At 51.2% G+C, this 18,501-nt stretch overlaps 2 protein-coding genes across 6 annotated transcripts in view; both read right to left on the reverse strand.

Moving 5' to 3' along the window:
- Positions 1–1,231: 1,231 nt before the first annotated feature.
- On the reverse strand, positions 1,232–7,964 carry GNPNAT1 (glucosamine-phosphate N-acetyltransferase 1). Its single transcript, XM_068682298.1, has 6 exons — positions 7,837–7,964; positions 5,777–5,964; positions 5,043–5,105; positions 4,259–4,386; positions 3,732–3,793; positions 1,232–2,695 (listed from the first exon to the last, which is right to left on the reverse strand). Exons 2-6 carry the CDS (start codon positions 5,946–5,948, stop codon positions 2,548–2,550), a joined length of 573 nt encoding a protein of 190 aa, XP_068538399.1. The 5' UTR covers positions 5,949–5,964; positions 7,837–7,964; the 3' UTR covers positions 1,232–2,547.
- A 7,099-nt stretch (positions 7,965–15,063) lies between these two features.
- The window catches only part of FERMT2 (FERM domain containing kindlin 2), a 43,621-nt gene continuing 40,183 nt past the window's right edge, over positions 15,064–18,501 (reverse strand). For all 5 annotated transcript variants that reach the window (XM_068682300.1, XM_068682299.1, XM_068682302.1 and 2 more), the window contains 3 exons: positions 18,188–18,312; positions 17,669–17,810; positions 15,064–16,444 (listed from right to left, as the gene is read on the reverse strand). In XM_068682300.1, coding sequence (XP_068538401.1) covers positions 16,271–16,444; positions 17,669–17,810; positions 18,188–18,312 — 441 coding nt within the window. In that variant the 3' untranslated portion in view covers positions 15,064–16,270. The remainder of the gene's footprint in view (positions 16,445–17,668; positions 17,811–18,187; positions 18,313–18,501) is intronic.

Below are 18,501 nucleotides of genomic sequence, written 5' to 3' on the forward strand. Positions count from 1 at the left end.
CTTTTATTTAAAACTGTCATTTCTTGTGTTTTGTTTAGCTTTACTGTTGGTACATATTTCAATTACAATTTGCTTCCTGAGGCTAAACCAGAGGTAGCAATCAGCAGCAAGGGTCCCTCCCTGGGGCTTTAGGGTGCCACTGCAGGCTGAATTTTCTTCCTTTCCCAGATTCTGAGGGAGAACTGCAGTACCGTCTTTGGGGAACCAACAGCTGAATGTTAAGGTACCAAAGTTCCCTTTCCAGCTTAGGGTAAGCTGAGTGAAGGAGCTGGAAATTCATGGGTAGAGAGCTGTAAACCAACTGAAAGCCCTAGGCTGATTAAACCTCCCTTGAAGCTGGTAGCTAAGTCCAGGTTACTAGAAGGCATTTCTCTGTTTGATTTCTGACAAAATCCTTGGTTCCTTTGTTCTTTGGGTAGATTTGCCATTTCTGGGAACTCAAAGTCCCCAGCTGGGCTGGTATCAGCACTAACGGCACCTGCCAGCACCACTCAGAGCCCTTCCTGCTCCTCCAGGGGTGGGAGTGTGCTTGAGGTACGTGCCCTCTGAATGATTCTAGGGCCTCTTGCTTGTTAAAGTCCCACTCATATAAAAACCCTTCCCCTTTCCTCATGTAAAAACCACTCACTCTTCCTCCAGAGGGCTTCCTGCCAGCCCAGCAGTGCAACAAGTGTGACTCTGGAGGTGACAGCAACTTCTGTACCCACTGCCCTTTCCCTGGGGGAATGTGACAGGGTTGAGAATGTCACCTGTGGTAGGGAACAGAGCAACCTTCCCTGCTGAACTAATGCTGATGAGCTGGATTCTTCTCACCTGAAAGCATTGCCACACAGCCACAAAACCAAGTTTTCAACCCAGCTCATTTGTCTCACAATCACCTGCTCCTCACCGATCTTCTCATTAACTCTTAACGAGGGCCTGGAGCTAGTTAGGTGGTGTAGAAGCAGAATTCCCAGTCCTGTTTGAATTAGTGGAAATTCCAAGCTGATAAAACCTGTGAGAAGCTGTGGCTGCCTCTGTCAGCCATCACAGCTCAGGTGCCCACCTCTGGTTTGAGGACAGGTACTCACCCAGGATGAGCTGAGGACTTTCTTTCAAGATTTGCTTCCTAGAAGTCACACTTGCAGGGATGAAACTGTGCATCAGATAATTTTATGGTTTATAGAGGTTTTAAACCTCTATGTCAGAGGTTTTTACCTTCAGGCAAAACAGCAAAAGCAGAAACAAGAGATACAGTTGGCAGTCTTAATTTATTCAGCTTAAACAAAGATTTTTAAAAAATAATAAATAAAACAGACATTATCAAGGAAACACTATATTGAGTGGAGTACCATCAGGAACATTAAATAGAACCCCGCACCACGGCTTAAAGGAGCTCTCCACAGCACGACGAAAGAACGTTTTGTAAGGCCTGCCCGCTCACAAACAAGCCCGGCTGTTCTGCAGAACCCTCCTGTGTTTATAATGCCCTATTCACGGACGTGGGATTTGTCACTCCCTTTGCACAAAACGCTACTGTTGAAGTCGGGGCTTTGTACGTTATTTGCTTGCCACCAGGGGCAAAAGTGCTAAAATTGTTTATCCAATCTTACAGCAAGGGGGATGCTCTACGAAGCAGCAGCAACCCCTCGGGACCAGAGCCTGGGATTTTCGTGGTCACCAGCAAAACCACGGCCGAAGAGGCCCTACGGAGTTCAAGTACAGCGCAGTGGTCAGGTGGATTTGGTGAAGCTGAACGCGTTTCTGCCTTCATAGAGGAAGGCATTAACATTCCCACTGAGCGCTAGCAGAAGCCCCGCTAAGAGTGGGGTGCATTCTGTCAGGCATTCCAGTTTCCTTCGCCCTGTCACAAACCATGGGTTTGTCTGTCAGAAAACATAATTATCCTGAAAACAAATCAAGTTATCAGCTAAAGTGCAGGGCCCCTGCATTAAAAACTATCTAAACTCACCATCGGCTTTATCAGAGCCCCTAACCTGCACTATCGGTAACAAATTCAGAAAATAGTGCCTATAAAACTTTAGGTACTCTAACGTCACCAGCACTTAAGTGAGGTTTCACAAAAGGAACAAATTCCCATCCTGTGTCACCACCTCTGCGTCCGAGAAGCCTCCCTGCCCAAGCTACATCATTCTTCAGTGAAGCACAGCCAGGAGCACGACCCCACGAGCTGCACTTTGGCTACCAAGAAAAGAAGCGCAAACCTTTAGAAAAATACGAGGCAAGAAAAAATTTGAGATAAAAATATATACCTTTGGTTAAAAACCATCCCTTTAACGAGAGTCCTTTGTAACTCAGCTAGAACAAAAGAGCTTCACTTACACTGAACAGTAGTAAAAATTAGTTCTAAGAGCTAACCCAGAGAACCCTCCTAAATTGTAAGTTGCTTTTTTTTTTTTTTTGCAAGATTTACACATTTGATGTTCAGTATTTATAGGGATCATTATATTTGCAGCAATAAACTATATAAATTTTCCATTATTAGAACGGTTTGTAGCACAAGCTCCTCCACCAACAGTCTTTACAAAAAAAAATCACTAGAAGTTCTTAATTAAAGAACCGTTGAAACATATAATTTTCTTCAGATACCGAGTAGCCAAACTTCTTGTAGAAAGCCACGTTTTTTGGCAGACACTCCAGCGTGATTTTGTAACAGTTCAGTCTCTTACTTAGTAGTGTAAGAGTGGACGTTAATCTGAAAGAGACAGAGAAACAGCAGTTAAGTGAAATGGCCCTGAACACAGGATCAATCAACGTGAAATTTGCTAAAGTTACCAATCATTTTTAAAAATAAGTGCTGGAGAAAGTAAGTTTACCATAATAAAAGACCAATTCAAGTATTTTTAGTGCATTTGATCTTTGATCCTACATCATCATCTGTAGAAACTAGCGCTCCATTTCAGCTATCAACTCATTCAGGTTGGAAAAGGCTTCTAAGATCACTTGGTCCAGCCTTGAACCCAGCACTGCCTGGTTCACCACTGCACCATGTCCCTAAGCTCTACACCTACACATTTTTTTTTTTTTGAAGACCTCCAGGGATGGTGACTCAACACTTCCTGTGCAGCCGGTTCCAAGACTCCACAACCCTTTCAGTGAAGAAAGTTCCAAAGTCCCTTGCAAAAGCCTACTAACCACCCTGCAGCCCTTCCCCAGCCTCACACCAACAACACAAATTTTACAGACTCTGTGTTCTCCTTCAGTACACGGGATGGTTGCTACCCCAAGAAAAAAGAACGACATACCAGAGTCTACCAGACAATTTTAAGTTACAGCTTGCACTCTGCCAGCTTGTGATAACTTTTGGCTAAAATCTTGTGAGGTTTCTGGCTGGGAAGAATCTGCCCCACTAACCCGCGGAACTAAAATCCTGCTCTGAGGTCTGGTGAGTGATTCTGTCGCAGTTTAATTGCGCGCTGTATTGTCTGGAGAGGGCAAAGGACAGGCAGATGGCATCCTGAGAGCAATAACTACGCATTATCCCCATCGCCCAGAGAGGGATGGGCTAACTTCAAACAACAGCCACCTTCCGTGCTGCCACACTGACTGCAGCTGCAAACTTTGCTCTTCCCAGAGAAGGTTCCTGCACAGACAACTCATCACCACTGCAGTTAACTTGTTTGTTGGCACTGATCAGTGTTAAGGTGGCGGGACAGAAACCAAGTGGATGGAGCTTGTGGCCCTGCCTGGTGTTAAATTGCAAAGATAAAAATAAAGGATAAAATACTTACAGTTTCCCAAGCTGCTTTCCTCTGCACTCCCCGCTTACTACTACGTCTTCTATCCTTCCTCTCTGTGAAAACGCAGAGAAGCGTTAGTTGAGAACACTGGTGTGTTGTTTCCCTGCTCCATGCTTGCATTTCTGCTGTCTGGTTGGATACAATCCCTCCCTTCGAGGCATTCACAGCGCCTGCAGGTGTAGAGGTCCCACCACAGCCTCTCCCCTGCTGAGGGATTTGTACCCCTCCAGCTCCTGTTTACATCCAGCTGGGACTCCCCAGCAGTGAGATCCTCAGCTCCATCAGAACCCACTCTGACTTGTTGAAGAGTGGGATAGACAAACTGCTTTTTTTCCTTACAAAAAGCCAAATCTTCCTTTTACTACTTAGCTGAGCACCCAAGGATGGTGTTTTTTAAAATGCCTTTATCACTGACTCAGCAGAGGTACTTCATTACACAGTAACATCATAAAAATAACGTACACGTATTCTGGGGACAGCATCTTTTTCCTCACTACAGCTGCAGGAAGAGAGCATACCTTTGCACAGGAGTGAGTGAACTTATGTTCTATAACCAGCGTTGCTGTAGCAACAATCTGCCCGAGATTCGTATCTTCTACGACAGTAACGTAGTAATCTCCAGATCTCTTCATGTGCTCAAAGGTTTCTGTGGGAGCAGAACAGTCACCGTTAGCTTTGGATTGAATTGCTGCGAAGCCTAACACTTGGGTCAGATTCTGCATGCAGATCACGGCAGAATCCAGGATCACAGGGGAGACGTGCCCAAAACATCAGAACCTGAAAGGCCCAGGTGGACCAACCCAGAGACAGAACCAGGAAAAAGCAGGAATCAAGTAAATGCCGTTTCCCCAGCTGCTAAGAGGACCTTCCTTCCCCAGCATCTCGGCAGATGGGCACTAGGATGAAGGCAGCAGTCCCTCCTGGAAGTTTTCTTACACCTCAGACTAGCAAAACACTGCTCAGCGATGTTCTGAGCTTCAAAGGCAAGCCTCAGCTTCACTACTGGTGCTTGCAATAATTCATCCCAAACAAACCCTCACCAGGCATTCCCTTCTGCCAGGAAGCTAAAGCTCAGTCTCCAAAGCAAGGACACAACCTAAGCATATCCCAGCCAAGGAGCCCTTTGGGATAGCTGCAGCTGAATCCAAAGCTGGGTGCCAAAATCTGCCTCAGGGGACCCGAGCTAATAAATCACTCTGGCATCAGGCAGTCAGGAACCTCACAGCCAGGTGGATTTGCTGTCAGCATCTTCTGGTTCCCAGCAAGCTCGGTGGAAACGCCAAGAAATAATGATCTACTCACTGATAAACTGCTCTGGGCTCACAACTCCCGTTTCAGTCAGCTGACCCAGAACCTTGAAAAAGCCTGTTATAAAAGGGGAAAAAATAAAGACTCATGAGGAACAGGAACACACAAATAGCACAGAACCACCTGACAGGGCTGTTTGTTACCATCTCTACAGCATCATCTAATTCAGCTGTATGTAAAGGCCTGCACTCTGCATATCACAGACTCTAAGCTTAAAATCGAACACACCATACACAATTTGGGATCAGCTAATGCAACAGCAGCCAACTGCGGCTTGAGTGCGGAATAAAAGATGCAGGTATTTAAGCAAGAAAAGGATAAGTCTGAAATCAGGCAATATTTAGCTGCCTGTTCAGAACAACCTCCTTCTCCTAAGTTACAGGTGTGAAGAAGTCTTCACACGCTAAGAGCAGTACGCTGGTTCACGTTACTTTTATACTGAAGGGAATAATATGAACAATTCTACTCCCCCTCTAAAGCTGTGGATTATTCTGAAAAACTGAACTTGAATTTTACAATTGTTTTTAAGAACAGTAAAACCAGTTTTGGGGGTCACCAACACAACAGCTATCCATGGTGCCACGTGCTCTAACTCCTTACCAATAACAATAAATAACCCAAATCACGTAAAACAGGTACTGCTGATCTACTGAGAGAGAACGGAGAATAAATATTGTCTAGTGCAGCACCCAGCTCTTGTCTGTGATGGTCATGAAACAGGATTCTACCTCGATTTACATCAGCCGTGCACAGTGGTCTCATTACTAGGCCATCTCCTGGCTCCAGCGGAGAAATAGCAGGAGAAAACGTCGTCGTGTTCTCGCTCCAGTCAAGCTCGTGAAGAATACTGGGGTCAAACATCGGCGTGTCATCAGGCATCACGGTTGCAACAGGCATCATGGCTGCGAGAGGTGTTCTGAAACAGGAAGCACGTGGGTAAGGAACATTCTGCTTTAATCCCTGTCGTTTTTAACAATCCTGATTGTTTTAATCCCTGAACACGCGATTTCTGCAGATTGTGTAGCGGGATCCTCAGGGGAGGTAAAGAAAAGGGAATGAAACCCAAACTACCATCCACTTATCTGCAACTGGAGGTATTTGACCTTCACCGAACCAGGACACCAGGTTACACAAAGAGCACGTTAGCTAAAGTCAACACAAACAGCCCGTTCGTGCTCAGCCAGGAAGGTTCTTCCTCATAGAGAGGAAAAAGAAAGATAAGAGATTAACCTGGATATTTAGCCTCTACAGCCCTCTATTCTTCCCGCTGGCAGGACGAGCACTGCTTCCAACCCACCCACCCCACAAACACGCGGTGCCTCGGCCAAGAGCCACCGCACCACACCTGTGGGAACAGGGATGATCCGACAGCCTGCACACACACGTACAGCCCATGGAACATTTCTTGTGCAGCCTTGTTTGCTCTGTCTATTTACTAAATCGAATGCTATCTCAGCTGTAAAGCGTAGTGCCTCACTGCCCTTAGCAGGTGAAATACAGAACTGCCAGGATGGTGCTGAGACAGCTGTTAACGATTAACGAGGGAGCTGGGAGTTGTATGAGTTAGAATTTGGGATACAAGGAAGCAAAGGGACATTTTATTGATCATACAGCAAATAATTTCTTTGTAACAGGAATACCCGGTAAGGTTCCTGGTACAAACAGAACATACGGGAACTTGATAGAATCACTACGGTTGGGAAAGCCCTCCAGGATCACCTGCTCCAACCACCCCCTACCACCACTGTCACCACCAAACCACGTCCCCAAGCACCACGTCCAACCTCTCCTCGAACACCCCCAGGGATGATGACTCCACCACCTCCCTGGGCAACCCGTCCCAATGCCTGGCTGCTCTTTCTGAGCAGAAATGTCTCCTTGTTTCCAACCTGAACCTCCCCTGGCACAACTTGAGGCCATTCCCTCTGGTCCCATCACCAGTTACCAGTGAGCAGAGGCCGCCCCCCAGCTCCCCACCCCTTCCTTTCAGGCAGTTGCAATGAGGTCTCCCTGAGCCTCCCCTTCCCCAGCCCAAACCCCCCCAGTTCCCTCAGCCGCTCCTCACAGGACTTGTGCTCCAGGCCCTTCCCCAGCTTCGTAGCCTTCCTGAGAAATCTTCAGGCTCACTTTGTTGCACCATAAAAGATTCAGTAGTCACACGCTTTCACATGGCTCAAATTAAATACACTTTTTTTTGCTGTTAACGATGACTATCTCCCACAATAAGCCACAGCACAGCCAACTCGGCTCAACCGCAGCATGGAAGCCCCAAGACCGAAGGCAGCTTCGGAGAACCAACCGAAAGAGTCCCTCAATGAAAACAAATCAATAAAAACACCTCAGCATCGCGCCTCCTTCTGACACACACCGACCACGCTCCCACCTCACCTAACACACATCTCCGGGACAAAAACACGCACTTAGGGCGCTGAAGCAGCCCCTCGCACCCCACATTATGCCCCCAGACGATGGCAGGCAAGTCGAGGCGCTGAGAGGAAGGCTCTGTGGGGCTGGGAGCCCAACGGGGCCTCTGGGCTGCTGCTGTGGTCCTGTCAGAGACCCTCAGGGCCCCCTCAGGATCCCCTCAGGGCCCCCTCAGGGCCCCCTCAGGATCCCCTCAGGGCCCCCCCCAGCCCCTTCAGGACCCCCAAACCCCCCTCAGGGCCCACCCCAGCACCCCCAAACCCCCCTCAGAGCCCCTCCAGCCCCCTCAGGCCCCCCAAACCCCCCTCAGAGCCCCCTCAGGACCCCCAAATCCCCCCCCCCCCTCAGGCCGCCCCTCACTCACCGCCCCGCGCACGCGGCCCCGGCGCCAACCGCCGGCTTAGCGCCTCACGGACGTGGCAGCGGGGCGGGGCCCGGCGCGCACGCGCGGCGCCGCGCAGCCAATCACCGCCCGCCTCCGGCCTTTTCCCCGCCCTCCCCGCCCTCCATCTGACGAATCACCGCTCGGCTCGGCCCCTGGACACGCCCACCAGGGGAGGCCCCGCCCCCCGCGCAGCGCTCCCGCCTCTGGGAGGGGGGGCGGGCAAAATGGCGGCGGCGCTGAGGGGAGGGGGAGGGGGGGGAAGGCGCTGAGGGGATGGGGGTGGCTGTGAGGGGAAGGGGCAGGGTTAGGGGGGCTTTGGGGCTATTTTGGAGTTTTTTTGGGGTCTCTGCTCGCCTGGCAGGGTTTGGGAGTGTGTCATGAGTGGGTAATTTATTTTTTTTTGGCTCTAGGGGTTTGATTTTGGAGGAGGCTCCGTTATTTCCCTCGAGCAACACCTGCAGCCCGCTGCTTACTGAGCTTTCAAAGTGCGGAGCGGGCACAAATGAGCGATTTTTTTTCCGTTCCCTTCCAATAAAGAAAACGTCAAAAGAGAGATCAGCTCGAGATGCTGCCTTATAAATAGCTGAGGTCACGGTGTGTGTGTAGCACAGGGCGGGAGGTTTTGCTGAGCAAAATAATTACACAGCGTGCTCCCGGGACATGATTTCCATTTTCCACGTTCCTTCTCCCCCTGATGTTTTACCCTCAGAATGAATCACTCGGTTGCTGAGGAAACAATCAACACTATTTGGCTTTTACTTCTCCGGCCCCAGTGACCGGATGAGGATGACACACACCAAAAACTCCTTGGGGTCAGGCACACCCGAGGTCTGGTGACGATGCGAGTCTGGGGGCTGGAAAGGTCCCATCCATGTGAAGAAATGAGCAGTTTATCCCACTTCAAGTGCAAAAAGAAACTGAGAATCGCAGCTTTGCTGGTTAAAACAGCGTCGCTGTGAGTGCGGATGAGTTCCACCGAGTGAAATAAAATGACAGAAAGGGGTTTAGCTTAACTCCCTCTGCGATGCCTCTTCTCCAGTGGAAAGATTCACAGGTGTGAGGGAGGTTTTGCATTTTACCCACGTCACAGTGACAAATCCAGGCTTTTACCAAAGAAAATTGTGCCGTGACAGCGCTGTGAGAACGACCACATGGGGTCAGGCCAGCTCTCCCCAGCAGGGCTGGGCGCAGATGGCCGGGACCTGCCCAGGAACAGAGATTTTGGATAAATGCAGACACATCCTCCAGGTTTCCGGCACTCAGCAGCACAGGGACATCCTGACCCAGGAGCTTCATCCGGCCCCTGGTGTTTAACACCCGAAAGCTGCTCTCCTCCATGCGTGTGCCTCAGCTCCTGACCTCCAGAGCTCCCAGAGCGCCTCAGCGTAACGGCGCTGAATGGGGGGAAAAAAAAGCCTTCAGTTTGTTTAAAACTCCACTTTTATTAGTCCCAGAGACCGGCCCTTTTCTATATACAGCCACTGAGGCACCGACTTCAGCGTGGCGTGAGGACAGGAACTATTTGTACTTGTGGGTTTTCGTAGCAGCGTGGGCCTGAACCAGAGCAGGGAAATGATCCAGATGAAAAAATCTCCCCCCCAAGGGAAGAGGAATTTGCCAGGCTGCTGGCTCCAAAAGCGTCCTCCATTCCAGCAGTGTTTTAGGAACAGGCTGCTGATACACAGGGATTAACCTCTCGCAAAGTTTTGCTCTTCACATCCCCCCAGGGTCTGTAAACCCCCTCAGCAGACCCTGTGCCAGCCCCCCAGGCAGGGCAGAGCTTGAAGCCCTTTCTCTGATTTTAACCACATCAGAAGGAGATGGCGATGCTCTTAGAGGCTTTCTGAGGAATAACTGAGTGTCTGGGGAAGGGCTCAGCTGTTTTGTGAACACCCCGAGGGTCCACGCACGAAACAAGCCTCGTTCCTTAGCACGGTGAAAGGCAAGTGGCCGCGGATGAGCTCCCACTTCTAGAGACATCTGTGAGACCCACGGTGGCTTTCCAAAGGTCAAGTGATGCAGGTCAGTGAGGATTCACAGCAGCCAGCAGATAAATCTCCACGGTACCGCCGAGGCCAGGATTTGGTTGCAAAAAGGTGAAATAAAGCGTTTCCACTCATGTCACAAGCGCCGGTTCCACCGCGGCGGATTCTGTTTCAGAGCAAAAGCAAAGTGATATCCTCGGGCTGCTCCGCGTCTGCCAGCGCTGGAACGGGGCGATTACAAGGCAAGGAAATTGCAAATTCGTGACCGCAAGACGGTCGGAGAGACGGGAAAGGAGCCATGCACTTGCTTGATGTCAATGTCTGGGTCCGAAGCACGCCCTGCTTTATGAGGAGAGAACGCGCTCCCCTTTCATTTTGCCATATGACACAATGCAGCAAGAACGAGTAAATCCTTGCCACAATCAAATTGTTTACGTTCTGTTTTGGAAACACGCTCAGGGCTCCGTCTACCTAGGGACAGGCCGCTCTGGTTCTTTTTACCCTCTCACGGATCAGGCTGAATCCACCCACGGCTGAATCCTGAGCGCTGGAAGCGACGTCTGCAGGAGGGCTGCCTAAAACAGCTCCGGGTGCCCGGGTTTCACAAAGGACCCAGCACTTTTAACTCCAGAGGAAAGAGGGATGCTGCCACATCTCCCCAAATGTCACCCATGGGTGGATAGAGATGAACTAAATACCTGCTAGGACTTCATAAAGTCGTAGGGGAAAGCTGGCAGCCCTCCCCAAAGCTCTGCCGCGATCCAGATGGCCGCCTGGAACTTGGGAAATGGTATTTCTGCAGGGCTTACGATAACATTAGGGAAGGAGGCGTGCATCTGGAACACGTCTGCCTCGCTGGAAATGATTATCCAACCTGGAGCCAAGAAGCCGAGCATCATTTAGCAGCGGGGGGAAAGGGAAGTGTCGGGGAGCGCAGGTGCGCGGCACCCCCTGCCCCAGGGTGGCTCTTGCAGCCCCAGCCTGCCCTCTGCAGAGCCTGCTAGGAGCCTGCGATCAGCTCCTCCAGCTTTTCTCCTGCTTCTTGAGCATGGATCAAGAGCACATTTATTATTATTATTATTATTTTTATTTTTTTTTATTTTGTGCAGAAGATCCCCACCTGTCCCCACCGGCATCGCCCCTCAGTTCTCAGACATCCCAGCTCACACTCCGACAGCCCCAGGGCTGGAGCTGGGGTTTGGGTCAGACTCATAGGATCAGGCACGGATTTGGCCCCGAGCTGAGAAATGGGGAACGCAGCCCAAATGGTGCTGCTGTTCCCAAAGAGCCCTGAACTTGGAGATTTCCAGTCCCCACAGTTGAGGGCTCACCTTCCCATCCGCTGCAGGCAGAGCATGCTCCAAGACTGCTCTCCCCAGCCCTCCTGCACGAGATTAGCACGCTGTGGATTCGATAAGCCAATTTATTTGGGTGGATTAGGGAATAAATTAGAGTTTTTCGCCTTGTCCCTCCTACCAAGCATAATCTGTCAGAGCCAACGTGGCATTTTTCTAGTGACTGTGGCATCTTTCCCACCATCCCATCCACAAGCAGAGGAATTCAGAAGACCCACCCCGTACTTCCTGGGGGATTTTATGTGTAAGACCTTGATTAAATTCAAAGATTGGCATTTCCCCAGTGGTTTCCCTGGGCACAGTTGGACTGATCTGGGGCAGGGGGCTCCATCCTGCCGCGGGCAGCAGGGTCCTGCCCAGCCCCGAGGTGGGCAGAGGAGGGCACGGGTGCTGGGCAGGCTCGCTCTCTGTTTATCCCTCGTGGTGGAAACTCTTTATCTTCCACTCGGGCTGCGCTGTGTGAGCGATGATAAGAGCTGGGTTGTTAAACAGGAGCCGAAACTGCTGCTCTGCGAGGCTGCAGGGAACAAACCAACGGCGGCCGATGCCCGTGCCCAGAGCTGATGGGCACAGGATGGGCCGGGGCTGTGCCTGGCATTTGGGGTGGCCTGGGAAGGACGGGAGGAAGAATGAATGCAGCTGGGGGTGAGAATTTCCCAAATTTTCCCCCCCAAAAAACCCTCCTCCAAGCGCACAGAGTGGCGATGCCGCCTGGCTCCGAACCAGCCCCAAATCCACGAGGATCAGTCCAAGGGCTGGGCGAGATGCGAGGCACATCCCAGTTCATTTTATCTCAAACCTCCGAAGGACCCACTTCATGTGCGTTTAATGACTTTAATTAACTTAATGAAGCCCCTGGGGGGCAGGAAGGCCGGGATGTGCTGGGGACGGAGGTCTCTCAGACCCAAAGGGCAGCGATAACGCGGGGCCGAATGCGACACATCTGCCCTTGGTCCTGCTTTCCGAGGTCCTCCCCCTTCCTCTTACCTTGTGGCGCAGCGGGAGGGGAGGCAGGAAATCCTGCAGGGCTATTTTTGAACTCGGGATTAATTCGTGGAGGGGCCGGGATTGACCTGGCCGTGGAGGGCTGGCGGGTTGTGGGATGTCCCAGGCAGCGCTGGGATCTGGGAAAATCGGGGCCAGGCTCGGGGTGGCAGAGATCTGTAGGGCTGGGGAGCTGCTTAGGGCAACGAAATAATATATCCACTCATATTTTGTTAATTCTGCAGAGCAGAAAAATATTAAAATCACTTTTTGGACCTTTCTGGACCCTACCAGCCGTGTCCCCGCTGCCAGGGCCCCTCCAGGATCCGTCCCCTCGGCGCCGTTGGAGGTCTCCCACCCGTCTCCCTCCCCGCCCTCACTTCCCCTCGGTCCCAGGCGTGTTCCCGTCCGCTCCTCCTGTTTATGGGAAGGGGAAAAACGTTTGGGAGAGAAAACAGCCCTGTGGTGGGGCCGTTTGCCCTCGAGTCTGATGGAAGTGGAAAGTGCTGGGCTTGGAGCAAATGCACCCCAAGCCCCGGAGCAAATGCACCCCAAAAAACAAAGCAAATTCATCCCAAAACCTCAAAGCAAATGCACCCCAAAACCCAGAGCAGCAGCCTCGAGGTGCAGATCCTCGGGGAGCGAGGAATTCCCCTGGCTGGGGACAAAGAGGGGGAGCAGCTCCCAGCCAGCACCGCCCCGAGCCGAGTTTGCGACCCGGCTCCTCGTTTATCTCACACCCCCGTTTCCCCAGCAGGAAATAAAACCGCAGCCCGCTCGTTAGGGGCTGACCATCTGCTGACCAAAAGCCAAAAAGAAAAAAAAAAAAAAAAAAGCCCAAAGCCACCCAAAGCAAATCCTGCGTTTGCTGAAACCGCTGTTTCTGCAGCCCGGGGGGGTGGGAGGCTCGTGCTGGAGCTCCCCAGCAGCCCGCCCGGTGGCATGGGATGGGGCAGGGTGTTTTTTGGGGGGATTTTGTCACTGTTTTACAAGAGATGTGTGTTCGGGGTGCAGGGATGGGGGTGTTAAGGCACCGGAACACGGCTCTGCAAAGCTTGGTACCCCCCGGACACATGGAAACCTTCAGGGTTGTGCCTTACCTGTGGGTCAAAGGCAAAACTTTTCGGGTAATTTCGCTCTCTGACGGCTTCCCACATATTTGAGTCGCTTTAAAATATGGGGTCAGCATTTCCAAGTCCATTGGGCTGGGGAAATATTTTGATGCCCCTGTGTCGAGCAAAAAAAAAACCCTAAAGTGGAAGCGCTGCAGCTTTTTTTGCACGGCTCAGACAAACTGCAGAGCCAACCGCTGAGTGGATGAAAGCGTTTTGGGATAAATTGGGTGCTTTTTTAATTATAAATTCTTCCTAAACCAGCGTTTCCCATCAGCATTTCCCCAGCAGGAGAGGTGAGCACTGGACGGGGAGCTCAGGAGAGGGCGAGGAGCAGCTTCCAGGGGGCTTCTGCTCTCAGGCCCTTCATAGCGAGCCCAGACCCCATTACGCTGGCACTTACTGGAAAAGATGTGAGCAAGGAGACACCTTTTATTATTATTATTTTTTTAATGCCTAACATCCAGCAGATATTTATAGATCTTTAATCTCTTTAGTGCCTCGGTGCCGCAAATAAAAGCGTGCGGCGCTTTTATGGTGCTTGGAGCCAGCAGATGAAATAAAGGCACGGGGTTGCAGGAAGGTTTGGAGCTGGGCATGGATCAGGGCAGCCCAAATTGAATTAGGATGGGTCTGGGGGCAGGAGGGGATGCAGGAACAGGGCTGAAGGTGACTCTGAATGCACCTTCCCGTGAAGTCTGCTGGAAAATAGTCGGTGGCAATTGTTTTCCCCAGGTTTTCCCACTGGTTTCTGGCTGCCCACGGCGAGCCCTGCCTGAAGCTGAGTCAGGCGCCCCCACACTGGTTTCTTGCTGTGGCTTTTGGGTTGGTTTTCTCTTTTGTTGGTCCCAAAGGGCCACCCGCAGCCGGATTTCACCACGTCAGCACAAGAAATCCAGCACGGGCGCTGGAGCTGGGGTCTGGGTGCCTCCGCGTGCCCAAATCCCTTTGGTTTTTGTACCAGCCAAGGAAAGAGCCTGGCTGTGGGGCTGGGCACCCTGCTTGGGGTGGCCCTGCTGGGGCTGGGGCCGGGCCAGAGGCACCCAGAGGATGTCCAGAGGGGACGGGAAAGGCAGCCTCGAAAACCTAAGCCCCCCTTGGCCTCCACCCGGAGCCTGTAGGGCTCCAGGCTTCCCCCATCCCTGGGGGCAGGAGAGCGACCTCGGCCTTCCCATGCCCCAGCACCGACCTCCCCGCAGCCCCCGCACCATTTCCTGCAGCCTCCAAGCCCGGAGGGACATGGGGACGGACACGGGGACAGACATGGGGATGGATGCACCTTCCCCTGCCTCCCCTCCCCTCCAGCAGAACCTCGGCCCTCGTGTAGGATGGCTTTTTTTTGGCTCGCCGTCCCCATCCCAGAGCCCTCGCCCAGGGCTGGCGTTGCTTTCTCATCCCCATCAGCAGCTCTGCTGTGTTGGAAAAGAGAACCCAAACCCATGAGCTGGATTGTGCCCTTCCCAAAGGGTCCCTGTCCCTCTCTCGGGGTGTTTTAGGGTGCAGCGGGGTGGTCTGGGTGCCCCCTGCTCTGCCCACCAGCTCTGTCCCCACGAAACAGCAGCGTCGCCGCTGCTTGCTGGGTTCCTGCTCCACGGGGAGGGGGAAAAGGGGTGGCCCCGAGGCTCACATCCCCTAAATCCCGCAGTCACAACCCCTAAATCACCCCCCAGTCACATCCCCAGCCTTCAAACTAGGGGCAGGAGGAACCCCGGGGGAGGGAGAAGAGCTTTGGGGGCGCAGCGCGACCACGGAAGCCAGCGACGGCAGCGGTTAAATAAAAGATTTGACTTTTATTTAAAATAAAATGCATTTATACATAGTCTCGGAACCGCAGACTACGGGAACACAACACTGCTTATTCCTGGCATCAGGAGGAGCGGGCGCTAACGCAGCCCCTGCCCGGGGCCCGGCGCTGAGGGTCTCCTGGCCCAGCTCCGAGGGCGCGCTTAACTTAGGTAAAAATTGGGCTGAAACTGGTGGGTTTGTTGGGTTTTTGTCTGTTTTCCACCCCCCCCCCAGGTTACTCCCCTTATCCCCTACAGGCATACTACAGTTAATGCTGATACACCAGATCTACGCGATATCCTAGCTGGCTTGTGAGAGTAGTTAAAAAAAAACAAAAAACAAAAAACAAAACTGTACAATTTTATAAAATTTGTGTTTTTACATTAGTTACACAAAATCTATACTTCATAGACCTTTACTTCATATTGTAATGAAAAAGTTTGCATATCATAGGCAGAACAGTGGCTATGCTGGTGAATACTAAAAGTGTCATAATACAATATGGTGTAAAAATAAAAAAAAAAAAAAAGAGACAATATAAATGATTATCAAAAGGAAAGTTAACAAATAAACCAAGCTATAACAGACTAACAGGAGGTCGTCTTCAAGGCCACACGCAGCTATCTCCAAAATAATGTCAGGCACCTGCAGCAGTCCTGGTGCATGTAGTGTGAAAGGAGAGATCGAAATTCTACTTATGGGTAGGACAACTTCCGAACAGGTCAAATTTACAGAATTAAAAAAAAAACAAACAAAAAAAAAAACAAGAACACGAAAAAAAAAAAGAAATAAAACACTCATGCATTAAACATGATAAATAGACTTCATATAATTAAAGCCCTGGATGGCTTTTAAAGAAGATGGCTTAGAGTTCTCTTAGGAATTTGGCTATTTAAGGTCAGTCAAATCTGATCCCGATCTGCCGGCACGTTCGGTAGGTAAAGGGGGCAGGCAGCATCACCTGGCCCAGGCACGGTCTCGTTATAGCAAATTAACAGAAGTGCTCATTAGTGCACACAGATTAACTGGTCTGGTAATGCAAAAATTTTCATGATTAAAAAAAAAAAAAAAAAAAAAAAAAGATACATTTCAAGCTTACTTTATTAAGCAGCATATTTCAAATAACAGCTTCTTAAAGTTAAATATTAATATGGCCACGGGGAGTTTCCTCTCGGCGTACAGTACCTGGGCCTCACACCCAGCCGCTGGTCAGTTTGTAGAACATCTCCTCGTCTAAGCTCTCGTTCTGGTCCTTGGCTCGCGTCGACAAGAAGATGTAGCCGCCGATGAACTCGTGCACCACCTTGCAATCCACCTCCGTGCAGATGAAGGACACCCGCACGTCATCTGCGAACTCCACCGTCACCTAGGGGCAGGGAGCATCACTGCTGAAATTTTTGGGGCAGAAAAGCCTCTTGCTGGGAAGGAGCAAGCCTCCTTCGCCGCAGAGACCATTACATTGTTCGTGCCTCTCTGTGCTTTACGAGAAGCAGAGGCTGGACACGGGACTGTTAATGAGGGCTGGGATTTGTTTCCCAGTTCCCCTGCGAGTGTATTTTGGATTTATACGCTGAGGTTTTGCTGCAGGAATGTTTTACGGGGTTAGGGAGCCTGTTGCAGAGTGCCTGCCCATCCTGATGCCCAGGAATTTTTCGTCCCCCCGATGCCAACAGCTCAGCGGGGGCAACGCTGGGGTTTTCCTGGGAGAAAGTCCAGGCAATTCGGATACAGGGGCTTGCAAGCTGGGTCCAAACAAGGACTCCGAGCCTGAATAATTCTGCCAGCAGCTCTCAACGTGCCCCGAAGCACACAGGAACAGCCTTTACATGGTGGCTGGAAGCCTGCATCGGGTGCTGTGATGGGGAAGAGCACAGAGTTTGTGCACCCAAAAGTAGCCACTGGTAAAAAAAAATATTTTGGAGCTCAGCAAAGTGCCTTGCTTGCACGAGTTACAGGAAAATCTGAGCTGAGCCACAAGTAAATGGGTTTTAATATGGATAAAGGCTCAGCACATCGCTGTTACTGCTTAGGATCACGCCTGAACCTCAGTCCTGAAGACTGATTCTGTTTCACTGCCCTTGAGTGGGTGTTCGGAGAGACCAGGCCAAAACTGCTACGCGTTAAGCGTGTAACCGGCTTAGTTAAAGGTTGAATTCTTTCCTCGTTTTTAAGGGTCACGCTTGGCTCCACCAGCTGCTCAGACAAGCTCTGATGGATCTCCAGGGGGTGGAGGTGGGGAGAAAATACTTTACGTGAATGCAGAAGGATGTCACTCCAAAAATACCTCCAGAAAAAAGAGCCTGAAAGCTTTAGTGAAACGTGTTATTGCTGTTCCCAGCAGCGCACCGTGAGCTTCCAGCCAGCCTCGTGCCAGCAGACCGCCTCCCAAAAGCCACGCTTTGGAAAACACCAACAAAAATCGGACTTTTTAAAAGCCGATGCACAAAAAACTGACAGCAACATCTTTTCCACGGAAGCGGGGAAGTGGCCTACGTGTGTGAAACACCGAGCAGCGCGCCCTGCAACTCTGCAGCTCGCACATCTGGGCACGGAGCAGCACGAGGCGCACAGCCGGGCTCTGCCCTCTTACCATTTTGATCTCCCAGTTGACGTTCCACTGCTTCATGTTGCTGAATCGCCACGTTTTGACGGCGTCGCCCGTGCTGGCGTCCATCCGAATCAGCCGGTTGTAGGCGATGCCGATCAGCTCCTCCTTCTTGCCCCCCTGGAACCTGCGGCACGGGGAGGGATTAGTAACCACAGAGCTAACGGGGAGCTAAATGTGTTAAATCCAGCAACCCAGTTAACTTATACAATATAAATCGATGTGATTAACCCCGACACAGTTGATGTGATTGATGCTTTTAATTTCAGTTCTGGTGCAACTTCACGGCGCAGGATGTGCCACCGGAGAGGTGTGAAAGAAAGGGTGCGGGTCCTAAGCAGTACGTGCAAACCCCCTCTGCTTGCAGCTCTGGCTTTGCATCACTCTGACCAGTTGCAGATGACAGATTTATGCAGATTTAATGCAGATTTAACCCAAGGATCTCATTAAATACTCAGCTGGAACACGTTTATTCACGGCACACACCCTGCTCTGCCCACTGACCTCGCAATGAAGTGCGTGATGCCAAACTCGGGCAGCGATTGCCACGCTTGGATAAACCGCATCTTCGCCTCGATGAGGCTCATCTGGGCGACGTTCTGGTGGGCCTCCAGGATCCGGGCCGTGATCTGGGTGCGGTGAGACACAGCAGCGTTAGGCACAGGGCTTGTGAGCGGCACCTCCGGCACCCCACTCGCCACGGCCACGCCAAAAGGCACAGCTCAGCCAGCGCTGGGAACGGTGCAGGTCAGCGCCGTTATCAGCAGTGCAGATAAACGACAATTTCTACCCCGAGGACGAATTTCAGCTGTTTTTGC

The sequence above is a fragment of the Anas acuta genome, chromosome 5 (genome assembly GCF_963932015.1).
Source record: "Anas acuta chromosome 5, bAnaAcu1.1, whole genome shotgun sequence".
Classification (NCBI taxonomy): domain Eukaryota; kingdom Metazoa; phylum Chordata; class Aves; order Anseriformes; family Anatidae; genus Anas; species Anas acuta.

What these genes read in the sequence shown, in the direction of transcription:
- GNPNAT1 (XM_068682298.1), bottom strand. Translation starts at nt 5,948, where the DNA reads ATGATGCCTGTTGCAACCGTGATGCCTGATGACACGCCGATGTTTGAC. An exon ending in GAGCCCAGAGCAGTTTATCA is followed by an intron (nt 4,387 to 5,042) that starts GTGAGTAGATCA and finishes CTGCTCCCACAG; the next exon opens with AAACCTTTGAGCACATGAAG. An exon ending in TCACTCACTCCTGTGCAAAG is followed by an intron (nt 3,794 to 4,258) that starts GTATGCTCTCTT and finishes GCGTTTTCACAG; the next exon opens with AGAGGAAGGATAGAAGACGT.